This window comes from Episyrphus balteatus, chromosome 1 (assembly GCF_945859705.1).
Source record: "Episyrphus balteatus chromosome 1, idEpiBalt1.1, whole genome shotgun sequence".
Classification (NCBI taxonomy): Eukaryota; Metazoa; Arthropoda; class Insecta; order Diptera; family Syrphidae; genus Episyrphus; species Episyrphus balteatus.
In genome coordinates this window covers 124,392,186-124,405,008 of record NC_079134.1, presented here as the reverse complement: position 1 = coordinate 124,405,008, position 12,823 = coordinate 124,392,186, and the positions used below count along the sequence as shown (strand labels likewise).

Below are 12,823 nucleotides of genomic sequence, written 5' to 3'. Positions count from 1 at the left end.
CCAAGTGAGATATAAAAAAAAACCACTATTTCGGAGTTCTCCATCATCGTAATGTTGATTTTGATTAAAACCTCAAATTTTTTTTCGACACGAAACCAATACTTGTCCTATTGAGCAAGTAAAAAGACCTCAAAAGCCGTTGTTACCTCATAACTTTGGACTTGTTTAACCAATTCTTTGTTGATTTGTTGATTTTTTTTTTCTTAATTTTTTTTAAATTGGTCGTTTATGAGAATGTCAGAAAACAAGAAAACGGCTCTATAGGAAATATTTTTTTTTAATTTCAAAAGTAGGATCATAGTTTCCGCATTACACATACATATTTAATAAAAATCGTTAGAGCCGTTTTTTGAGAAAAAAACAAGCTTTTCTATTTTGGTCATATGGCCAACACCATCAGTTTTGGTCCTGAAAAACAAAAGCTAAACCCTCTAGACAGGAAAATGCCCAAAACCATTAACTACCAAATTTGAAGCAAATCGCTTCAATTAGCTTCAAATTTCCAAAGTTCAACTTACAACGAAAGATATAACAATTTAAACTCAACCAAACAAGGCCTTTATTTTTGTTTGTTTTTTTTTTACTCTGAAAAACCCTGTTTTGTTGCATTCAAATTGCAATATCTTTCCTTCTAAGTTCAACTTTAAAAATTTTAATACTTTTTTGAAAACTGCGATAACTGGGAAAGTTTAATAAATGATAACCCCAAAAACGACACAATTTTTTTCAGAATGTTTCTCTCGAACTGTTTTGAACTGTTAACTTATTTTAAGAGAAATGGCAAACGAAATAATCCTATCAGCCTGTATTTTGTTTGAACCATTTCTTTTGAGACACCCTGTATATTATTGAAGAGGTCACTTATAAATTCCTACTATGCTAGGTATTTTGGCATACCTACACAATTTTGGAAAAGCTCCTTCACTTTTGTTCAAAAATTATTTTTTTTTATTTTTGGTTGGTAATTAATTATTTCTAAATAATGCGGCATGTCACTTTTAAAAGTAAATAAATTACTTTCTTAACACAGAGGCCTTATATTAACAATTTTGAAACTTTTTTGGCTAAAAGTGCATCAAAAAGAGAAATTGTTTAATAGAATTTTATTTTCCATTTCATGTTTTTTTTTTTTTTAATTTAGATCTTTTTGTGTTCTGTAGTTAGAACTAAGAAGTATTCCATATAAAGTGGAAGACCCAAGTTTCCTTGAACTAATGAAGACCATGAGCTAAAATTTTTAAATCTACCAAAATGTTAGCAATTTTCAAATTTTACTAATGTTCCGAGAAAAAGAAAGACAATGAATTAACAATATTACAAAAAAACGAAAAATATATTTGGAAAACAACTACATCCATTTAACATTACAAAAACAACAAACGTTTATTTTAATGACAACCTTATTGTGCCATTAGATATTAGATCTGGAACGTAAACGACTGCTGCGTAGGATATTCCAATGAGTGCAGTTAAACTTCCTAAAACAATGAATGTCTTGTGAAGTGCCTGTGAAAACAAAAGTCGTTACCAATATAATCAATTTCGAAAAAGTTTAAATTTCAATTTTTACCTTATCTTGCCATTTTCTATTTTCAATACACTTCCGGTAAGGCATATTTGTAAATGAAACACTATTGTAAAGTGGTACCCAAAAGTTTGGAAACAATGTGTAAAGCAAATCATCAAAGACTTTTCGACAACGGAATGAAAAGCGTTTTGTCAAATCTCTCATCTGAAACAGTATTATTTGAAAATATATATTTTTTAATACATCCTATTAAATGTTTAATAAATTACCACAACATAATTATACATTGCTAGATCACAAATAGCATGTGCATCCTGCCATCTTGTTTCAGTAAATTGCTTCAAGACTTCTTCGACGGCTAAGTTTGGCTGTTCAAAAATTGAGAATAGCACACTGCAATCTTCGAATCCAGCATTCATTCCTTGTCCATAGTAAGGTACCATTGCGTGGGCGGCATCGCCAATTAGAAGTGACTTACCATTGTGATAGGGGTAACACTAAAATAATATTTAACATTTTAGAAACTCAAATGACAAAAAAGACTTAAAATAACACCTTAATTGATACCAAATGTTGTGGTTTCGATTTAAAGAAATCCTTAATAAGTTTTTCTTTTCCAATCAAAGGAAGAGCATCGCAGTAATTTGTTTCAAAGAATTCAATCAAAGAATCGGCATCTGTTATTGTGCTGAAAACTGTAAATGGCATTGAAAGAGTCACTGTAAATGATTTGTCTTGATTTGGTAGAGCAATCATCATGTAGGAACCCCTTGGCCAGATATGAAGATAATTCTCTGGCATTTGAAACTATAGTGATACATTATGTCATTAAAATTTATTTAAAGATTTTTTTAAAAATGTTGAAATTATACTTCTCCATTTTTAGCCGGTATACAGAGCTCTAAGTAACCATGTTCAATGTATTCTTGAGTATAATTGAAGCCAGGAACTTTGATCATTTGGTTTCGTACAGCACTAAATGCACCATCACATCCAATTATCAAATCGGCTTCGGTATTGACAATTTCGGTGCTGGAATAGTTTCTATGAGAAGAAAAAATTATAAAATATTTAAACAGTATCTATAAATTAATTACTTTTGGTTATAAGGATTATTTAACATGCTTTAAAAAAATGTTTTCAAGTCCAAAATTAAACAAAAATGTAGCAATGCTAATAATAAGATGTTAAAATTGGTGTGAGTTGGTAATGAAAAAAAATGGTTGCCACTTTTAAAATTCAAACTTCTATATGGCAACCCTACATTGAAGGAAATATTGGCACATGACTAACTTTGTCATATCTTAGTACTTTGGTCATATGGAAATGTTTTAAATGCCAAACAAACGCCTAAATATAATTTAAGAAATGCAAATCTACAAAATGTGGTAACCCTATTCAAAGGAAAAAAAAAAACACTGAAAACAAAAAAGTATTTTTCAAACTTTTTTGATATTTCTATTCCCTGAAATTGTGTTCCATAGAAATTGATCCTAGAACCTAGGACATAACTGAGAACGATTTAATTTTAATTTCAAAATTGAATTTAATTTTGAAAAAAATCACCGGAACGAGACCCTGTAAAGTGTGCACTTTTTTTTGTGTACCTACGCAAAAAACTTCCTCTTTCTGAATCAGGAACCAAACATGGCATTACGATGGTAGAGAATGCTAAAACTGTGGGTCTCGCAATTCTGTCTCCCTGTCTCTATCTCGAGATGTAGCCCAAGCCTCTGGAAGTGATTTACTTCAATCTTCGTTGATAATTTTCACAAGTGGGAAAATTTAAATTTCAGAACCAAAATTAACAGTACTTGCCATACAACCAAAATGGAAAAAGTTGTTTTTTTTTCAAAAATGGCTCTAATGATTTTGATTAAAAAAAAAAACAAAAGCGTCTTACTTCTGATATAATATATTGAAAAATAAATTTTTCGAAAACGAATCAATGAAATTTTGTTTGATTAATATTTCCTATTTTAATGATTTTTTTATTTTAAGAAACTGGCTCTGAAAATTTTCAAAAAAAAAATGTCTCAAAAATTCCTTATTTTACAAGAATTTTTGAGGTGTACTACGTCTATTTTAAAAAACGAGTTACATATTATATAGGTACATATTTTGTAAGTTTTTTATAAATTTCTTGTAATTAAATTAAAAATACTCTCTTATAAATTTTTAAAAAGCTTTAGTATTTTTAGGAACTTTTAACACAAAAGCAAGTACGTCATTTAGTTTTCAAAAGACGGGAACCTTTCCTGTCTAGATATAGCTCATGGTCCTGGGTTCGGAGTTGCCACTGTTACAGTTGGAAGTCATCACTTAAAATAAAAACCTAATTTTACCTCCTACAAAATGACATAATTATTTTTATTTTGAATATTTTTCTTAAGAGAATTATTTTAAAAAAATATATATTTTTGTTTAAGGGTGTAAAGATCTTGTTTTCTTCTAAAAATGCACCCTTAAAAAAGAAATTAAATTGCATTTTTCTTTTGCAGCTCAATTCATTTAAGAAGTTGCTTTTCCTTAAAGATCGAATTAAGTTTTTCTTTTTTTTTTAATTAACACTTAGCAATTTTTATATAAAAAAGTTTTTAAATTTTAAGGAACTTGAACTCCAGAGCAAGTTTCTGTCCAACCTCCATTTTTCCCATTTTTTTTTTTGCAGTTTTGTTTAGTGTTTTTCACACAAGAAAATATTATTTTAATCACAAAAAAAGAAAACAAAATCAAATAATCGTTCCAAAAATTACCAATGGTAGAAATTTTAATTAAATGCAATTGACACAAGGTCTTAGTACTTTATCTAAGACGCGGGAGCTTATTCAAAACTTCTAAATTACATTTGGGTTTCTTGCAAATTACGAGTAGTAGTATAAATTTTATTGTTAGTATTTTCAAAAAAAAAATTGTTTAAGCAATGAATTGCATGCTTTTTTCATTTCATTGTATATTGACTATGTTTCTATAAAATTATTATTATTTTTATTCTGGACAACATGCACACTTAGAATAAATTCTTATAAACAGTCGTGCACTGTGTTTAAAAAGCAAAATCCAAAACAATTCTATGCCACTGTTACATTCGGACTGCCTTCACACCATGCATAAAAAACTTGCTTTTATATTGTTTTAAAAATTACATTTACCAAAATAGGTATTTTTTATTTGAAAATCTTAAATGTTAATTAAAAAATATATTGTGATTAAATTAATACAAAAATAAAAAATAAAAATTACATTTTTAAGTAGGTGAGAGTGGGGCTAAAAGTAACAGGGGTAAGAATTAACAGCTAAAAAAAACGATGTTCCTTTCAATATTAAGAAACGCGTAAAGGAGAAAAATGCTCAATTTTTCCATATCTACCGGCACATTTTCTTCAGTTGAAGATAAGATGACAGGGTGAGAAGTTATACTAGTGGTGCCCAAAAAAAGCATGTTTGTAACTTTTTTTTTTAATTTTATTTTTGGTCTATCTCTTAACCCGAAAAAGATAGAGTGCTAAGTGTTTTTTTTATATGCATTTGTGTTTTGGCTCTAATTGCGTCTATATGTTATGTCTATATCAGTTTTGATAGAGTGCTAAGTGTTTTTTTTATATGCATTTGTGTTTTGGCTCTAATTGCGTCTATATGTTATGTCTATATCAGTTTTGCTTTTTATTCAAATTGATTTTGTGGTAAAAATTTCATGCTGGGGCTAGTTGTAACATTTTTCCGGGGCAAGTTGTAACATGCAAAAACCTACCTATAGATCTGTTCACTTAGGTATTTATGTTTGAATAAACTGTGGCTCACATTAATATTAATTTTAATTTGTATTCATTCGACTTTATTTTACTTTTTACACGTGAATTGTGATTTTTCGTTTATTTTTTTTTATTATTTATTTTGCATTACAACAAATGCTGTTTGTTATCAACTAATGTAAATTGATTTGTTGAATAAGTACCAGAGTTCAAACCTTGCTCGGTTTGGAGCATATTTATTCAACTTTCAGGGAAGAAAGATTTACTTTAACGTTCAACGTAACGATTTTTTTCGACTTACAAATATACAAATTTTTTACCTAGTATAACCAACAACCCTGGATATGAATGCTTGTAAATGAATTTGTATTTATTATTTTGGGATTGCAAACACATTTTGAACCAACACTTGAATTTATAAAGCTTATAAAACAATTTATGAACTCAATTTTAATTTAAGACTTTAGTCAAATCTTCTCCGAAATCTTGGATTTAATCCCTTTTTTTCAAATCTGCACCGAAATTTCATATCTGAGGTTTATTTTTATTATTTCTGATGAAGAATAAATAAATATTAACAAATAAAGGTATTTTTTCTCGTATTTTAAGTTCTTGGTACAACCTACCCAGGTATGTGTTACACTTTGCCCCGTATGTGGGGTAGGTTGAAACAACACGATTTTTTTTTTGGAAGATTTATTTTTCAAAATTACCGTTAGGTTGTGAGAAAAACTTGTGATGGATGTTGCAGCTAAAATGTGGTTCTTTTATTTAAAAAAAGGTTGGGTTGACTTATTTTTAAATTTGTAGGAGTTCCATCGGTTTTAGTAAAAAGTGTAACATTTGGCCCCCCTCTCCCCTACAATATCAACCTGAAAGTTTTGTTCAACTTCGAGTGAATAAAATCGCCTTTAGATAATTAAAATTAGACCACGTTGCATACAATTTCCCGTTTATACATTATGCCTGAACTGGACATCTTAAAATTAATTGTCAAAGCTTATAATTGCCACGATGGCAACCTTAAACATTTTATCAAAAATATAAAAAATTAAAAACACCCTGTATCTGTATATTTCATATCCCCAAGAAAAATCCTACTCACTTATATTCCTGTTTGAATTTATTAGGATTGAAACCTAAAAATTTAAGAAAACATTTCCAGCGTCGCCGAGTGATCTGTTTTTCTATTTTCACACTAACCAAAATTTCGAAATATAGGTACATACGAGAATAGATATCATTTTAAAGTTTTTATTAATTTGAAAGTTGAGTAAATTCTACTTTCCTAAGCTTGCGAGTTTATGAATTTAAAAAAACGCTCAGCTATAGGTTAGATTTTTTTAAAATATTGATTCGAAAATTATGTACGTTTTTATGTTTAAATAAATAAGTTTAAATAGATTAAATACAAACAAAATGAGTTTTTTTATCAATGATGTGCATTATATTATTTACAGTTTTTTTTAACTTAAAAGTCAATTTCTAAGATTTGAACACATTGAAGTCTTGTTCTAATTATGTAAACTAAAAAATAAAAAAAAAATAAAATTTTATTATCTTACCTATTAAATTGCATTGTGCCTTCTGTCAAGTTGGCTGTAACTAATTTATGTTGAAAATGTAAATGAATATTTTCATATTGTTCTCCTTTGTTTAAAAGTATTTCATTCAAATATTTTCTTCCAACGGAATAAAGACACTAAAAAATGTTGATTTTTTTATAGCATTTTTTTAAGAATATTTAAAATAAACATTACCTGATGATTACATGAATCATAAATGACAACTGTTGTATTTCCTTTCAAATCATGCAACATACGTCCTTTCATTGGAATTGCTGTTTTAAGAACCTCATCTTCCAAACCAACAGCTGCCAATGCTTTCCGACCTCTTTGAGACAGGGCCAAATTGATACTTCGTCCTTGTGTAATTTCGGATCCTCGTGAATCTATGATTTTTAAATTGGTTTTCGTATTATTGAAATATAAGGAATATTTCTATAAGTAAATTATACCTCCTCGATATTCGTATAAATGAACTTCATGACCCTTTTTTGCTAAATTTAATGCAGCAAGTGAGCCGACCTGAAATGAAAGAAAAAATTTTTTTTTTTTTTGACTAATGTTTTTGACTAATTTTTTTTAACTTTGAGTTGAGTTAAAATATTTAACAAGAAAGTCGAAGAACTAAACTTTGAGTATAAAATATTTGTGTACTAAAAAAGCTTCGGTTTTTTGCTTTAATTATTGTATCCTTAAAAATGCAAGTGATCTGTGGTCTTGTGAAGCATGCAAAAGAAAAAATTGAAAATTTGAGATTTTTCATTCATGGGGTTATATCCACCCATTTGCAGCAAATATAGGGGAGCACTTCTGACTATCGCGGAATCTTGAAGTATGGTTGAATGATTTTTTGCAAAGAAAACTTTTTTAAATATAGAGATTTACTACTCAAGAGTCCTGGTCCGAAACGTTTGATGTAAGAAATATAGAAAACACTTTAAGGTACCTTATACAATCAAACAACTGCCTTAAAAAGTATAAGGAAAATCGAAAACTGGTAGTCCGGTCAATTTAGATATCCGAGGTTACATTAATTCCCAGCAAGCTGAAAATCGGTAGGATTATTAGAAACACCATCATAAGTTAAATCTAAAAAGTCCTCATGGATCCGAGATCTGGAAAAAATTTTACTTGGGGTCAAAGGTCCCAAAAAATGGTTTTTCACGATTTTCGGCAAAACAGTAAGTCTTATCAAAAAATTTTCAATGCAAGAATTGTAGACCTTTGACCCCAAGTAAAATTTTTTCCACGTCTCGGATCGATGAGGACTTTTTAGATTTAGTTTATGATGGTGTTTCCAACAATCCTACCAATTTTTAGCTTGCTGGGAGTAAATGTAACCTCACCCCATTATTTTAGTCTAATTTGACCGGACTATGGGATTTTTCTAAAATAAAACAAACTAGAATAACCAGATAACTAAAGATTTTAAATTCTAAAGCAATATTTTGCAAAAAGCAGTAAAATCACAACCAAATATAGCTGTTAAAAATATGACAAAACACCTTAAAAAGTATTACAACTTTTAAATTTTAAATTCATATTTTAGTCTTTTTTAATAATAGGTACTTTTGGTCTCATCTATTGCAAAACCATTAATTTTTCCTTAATAAAGGCTTTACTGATATTTTTATAACAATAAAAATACCATAACTGGTTTCTTTGCAAATAACAAGACAAACATAAAATCCAAAAAAAAATTCAGAACCTTTTCAATAAATTTTATCGAAAGCTTTTATTAAAAAAAATACTTAAATATGTATCTCAACCCGCTCCAAAAATATGAATTTTGCAAAGAAAAATAAAAATCTGGCCCACTGTTCAGCGTTTTTTATATAATGTAAGTCTACTCAATTTAAGAAAAAATGTTCACACTAGTTCAAAAAACTTTTGATTTTTGTTAGTGAAAAAATATAATTTCAATCGTTACATATTTAAATGCTGTTAAACCCTCTGTCGGCACATATGGGTGCGAATTTGGCAGGACAAATATTTTAAAATTTACGATTTTTCAAAAAAGTGTTCTCAGAACAGTCTCTTTATAATGGTGACAGTATATTTTTTAGGAATTGTGAATTGATATTCGAATACTTCCGAAAATTCACTGTCATAGGTACTTACATAACTCAAAAAAACTGATTTTTCAGGAAACGAGTTTTAAATTTAGTATCGATCGATTTTTCTATGTAAAAAGATAGTTTCTAAAACAAAACTAGTGCTTGTTCTCCGTCAGTTTTTAAAGCTAAGAAATGACTTTTTGCAGGATTAAAGATTACTTTATTCCAATACCTTCTGCAATAATAACTCAAAATTCGTGATTTTTTAGTTATGACTTTATTCAAGTAAATAATCACCTCTTAAAGCACAAGACTGGACTACTTGTACAAAAAAAAAAATGAGAAAAGCAATATTTTGGAAACGATTAGTCTCATATATCTAGATGATTTTAAACTCCAATGAAAGTAACTGAACTTTACCGCGTATTTTATTATTTTTCAAATTTTATAACAAAATTATAAATTATCTAGGTATGTAGGAACGTAGTAGAAAATATAATTTAAATATATTCTTAACTTACCAATCCAGCTCCAATTACTGCAACCTTCATGGGACGAGCGTTATTTCCATTTGAATTGATTTGTTGAATTTTCTCCATATTTCTTTTATTTGTGGTGGTGGTGTAGTAGAAAATGAACTATTCACTATTCCACTTAGATGTAACACAACGATTTCTTAAATAAAATGTATTCCTTTTATGTTTCTTAAATCCAGTTGAAAAAAAAATATATATAAATAAGAACTTAACCATTTAATGGTTGAATAACGAATGAAAATAGACAAGAAAAGCTTAAGTAAAAAATGAGAAGCCTTAAAACAAAAAACAAAGGAAAAAAATACAAAATATCACATTCAACCGCAATTAAATGAAAATGATACCAACCGACGAAACCAAGTGCCAGACTGTGAATGAGTTTGATTTTCATATGAAGAAGTCAACGAAACAAAATAATAATATGTTAAATAGGTTTGAAGATAACTGTTTGTAATATTCAATACAATGTTGTTTTTTTTACAGACAAAACCCTTTTACTCGAACTGTGTTACTAGCCGAAAATGAAAAAAAAAAGATTTTGTGCTTTTTTTTGGAAAGGGAGTTTTTTATACTGAATCCAAAATAAGCCTTCTCAAAGAAATATGAAGTTAGATTTTTCAAACACTGGAGTTTTTTTGATATTGCAGATAGCTACTTCATTAAAATTAAAAATTTTATATTGTATTTTTTAAGTAAAAAAAAAAAATATTTTTATGTTACTGTATTTTCTAGTAATTGCTTATTAAAGTTTTTTTCTGGTTCAACTTTACAGGCTGTATTTAATCATGTATTAAGTCCCAATTTATTCACACTCCATTAAATTTAAAATCTTCATTAAAAAAGAGAAATTTTAAAAATTAAATTTTTAATGGAAAAAACCTTAAAAAAGCTTTTTTTATAATTTATTTTCCAGTTAAGATAAAATATTACATTTGTAAAAAAATTAAAACAATTTACTGCAAATGCATAACATACATTATTTTACTGTAATTTCTATTTTTGTTCTACTTATTCGAGTTAGAGAGTTTTTACTGTAAAAAAAAAATATTTTTTTAAATATTTTTTGTATTAAACTGATTGAGATGACAATCTTGTGACAATTCAAAGAGGTGTGTATTACAAATTTTGAATGAAATCACAGTTCAACCTCAGGCACTTATTTTACTAGAATTTAATTTCTAAATAAAATCGAAAGGATTGTATTCGATATTTACCCCGGAATTGAAATTAAAATTTAATAGTATTTACAACATTCACTTAAAAAAATTGATACACAAATCTATACATAAGTACATGATAAGATGTAAACATTAACAAAAAGATGATAAGAATTATCTTTATTCAACGGAGAGAAGCCCTTGTGTGTAGCATTCAACTTGATCTTGTTATAATGTGTAGCATGATAATTACTTTTCTTGATAACATTTTTGTATGGTATGAATTGTATGTAATTTTTTTGAAAAAAAAAGTAAAAATTATGAAGCAAATTTAATTTAAATTCATCGCAAAATAATAAAATCAGCCACCAGTACGTTCTAAACCGTTTTTGACATCTTAATAGTTAAAAGCAAATTTATAAAGAAACTTTTGTAAAATAATTTATCAATAGCCACTAGAAAATGTAACTCATGGTTATGTAACTTAAATCTTAAAAATATCTCAAACAAAAAATTGCAAAATCAACAAACCGTTTTTAATCCAGAAAATTTCTACTAAAACACAATTAATATTAAAAAAAATAATAAGAAAATATTAATTACATAAATTATAAATTAAAACGTGCCAAAAAATTTCACAATTTTGTGAAAAGGAAAAAAAAATTGCGGCAGACTAAAATGAAGTCTTAATAGAACTTTGTACCTAGAATGAGAATGGTCCATCAGATTAAATAATTTAAGTAGTTGTTTCGTTTTTGCGTTCGGAAAATAGAATGAATAAGCAGATAAATTCATAGAGTTTGTCTCATTCTAACAACTTGATTTCATCTCTCAAGTACCATTCCGAAATATTACCATAATGATGTTGTAGAAAGTTAATAATTATGACTACAGCATACAAAGGCATCTTATGAATGATTTATTGCCATGGAATTTTAAGATAAGGTTCATCTTGAATGTAAACAAGACGAGATTGAAAGAATTTATAATTTTTACAAGATAACATTATTTTTACATTTTTTTGGGTTTAAATCATAACAACTCGTCAGCACAAAGAACAAATTTGTTTCAAGAATGTTTTGAAGATGCACTACTTCTTTGAATATAATTTTTTGAGATATCAACCAATTTTTTAATCAAAAAAAGTTGAAATATTTATGTATCGTCTTGTTTTATCTTTAAAAGACACACAAAAAGAATCAATTTAAAATTAAGATCAATTCAAATTCCTTCTTTTTTTAAAATTAGGTTTACTACAAGTTTTTGTATAAAATTGGGTGAATTGTTCACGAAAAGTCAGAAATCAAGATATAGGTTTTATGGCAGGTACTGGTTCAAAAATATTTTTTGTATTTTAAAGGTGGGACCTTTTTTCGAGAGCACACTTATTTTTTGTTTAATCAGAATTTTAAGAGCAGTTTTTCAGAAAAAACATCCAATTACATTTTAGTCATATGGCAAGTACAGTTCATTTTGGTCATTTAAATTAATTTAGTTTTCACCTCTAAAAAATCAACCCAAAACCCTTACCACCAAGTTCGATGTTTATTGCTTTATCTCGAGTTCGATGTTTTTTTTTTCCAAATTTTATACTTGCACTACTATCAACACTACACATACAGGGTGTCCCAAATTTTAACGTCGAAACGAAAACGGTAGATAGGGTAGGTTGTGACAGTTATCAGAAAAATTATTTAAAAAAATCGCAAAATCAAAATGGTATAACATTGTTGTAAATAAATATTAGTGATGGGAACTATAGAATAAAAACTATCAAACTATCGATAGTTGTGAAATATTCATTCATTCGATAGTTTTAAATCATTCATTCATTCATTTAGTTACTATTTTCATTCGAATAGTTTTTTCATTCGATAGTTTAGTAACTATTTTCATTTGAATAGTTTTTTTTAAACGATAGTTTTTTCAGTCAAATAGTTTTCTTAAACGATAGTTTTTTCATTTGAATAGTTTTTTTAAAGATAGTTTTTTCATTTGAATAGTTTTTTAAAAGATAGTTATTAGTTTTTTCATTCAAATAGTTTTATTAAACGATAGTTTTTTCATTTGAATAGTTTTCTTAAAGATAGTTTTTTCATTTGAATAGTTTTCTTGAACGATAGTTTTTTCATTTAAATAGTTTTTTAAACGATAGTTTTTTCATTCAAATAGTTTTCTTAAACGATAGTTTTTTCATTTGAATAGTTTTTTTATACGATAGTTTTTAT

The 12,823-nt window shown here is 27.5% G+C and overlaps 1 protein-coding gene across 2 annotated transcripts; it reads right to left on the bottom strand.

Moving 5' to 3' along the window:
- Window positions 1-1,305: 1,305 nt before the first annotated feature.
- LOC129909177 (kynurenine 3-monooxygenase) lies at window positions 1,306-11,163 on the bottom strand. 2 transcript variants are annotated; one of them, XM_055986197.1, is made up of 9 exons: window positions 11,127-11,163; window positions 7,298-7,367; window positions 7,041-7,231; window positions 6,846-6,982; window positions 2,401-2,572; window positions 2,084-2,335; window positions 1,798-2,025; window positions 1,571-1,732; window positions 1,306-1,506 (listed from the first exon to the last, which is right to left on the bottom strand). In XM_055986197.1, the coding sequence occupies exons 3-9, from the start codon at window positions 7,110-7,112 to the stop codon at window positions 1,384-1,386; spliced, it is 1,146 nt and encodes a 381-aa protein (XP_055842172.1). In that variant the 5' UTR covers window positions 7,113-7,231; window positions 7,298-7,367; window positions 11,127-11,163; the 3' UTR covers window positions 1,306-1,383. The 2 variants fall into 2 exon arrangements, with proteins under 2 accessions (XP_055842172.1, XP_055842164.1); XM_055986189.1 differs by lacking the exon at window positions 11,127-11,163 and adding an exon at window positions 9,424-9,500.
- Window positions 11,164-12,823: the final 1,660 nt, after the last annotated feature.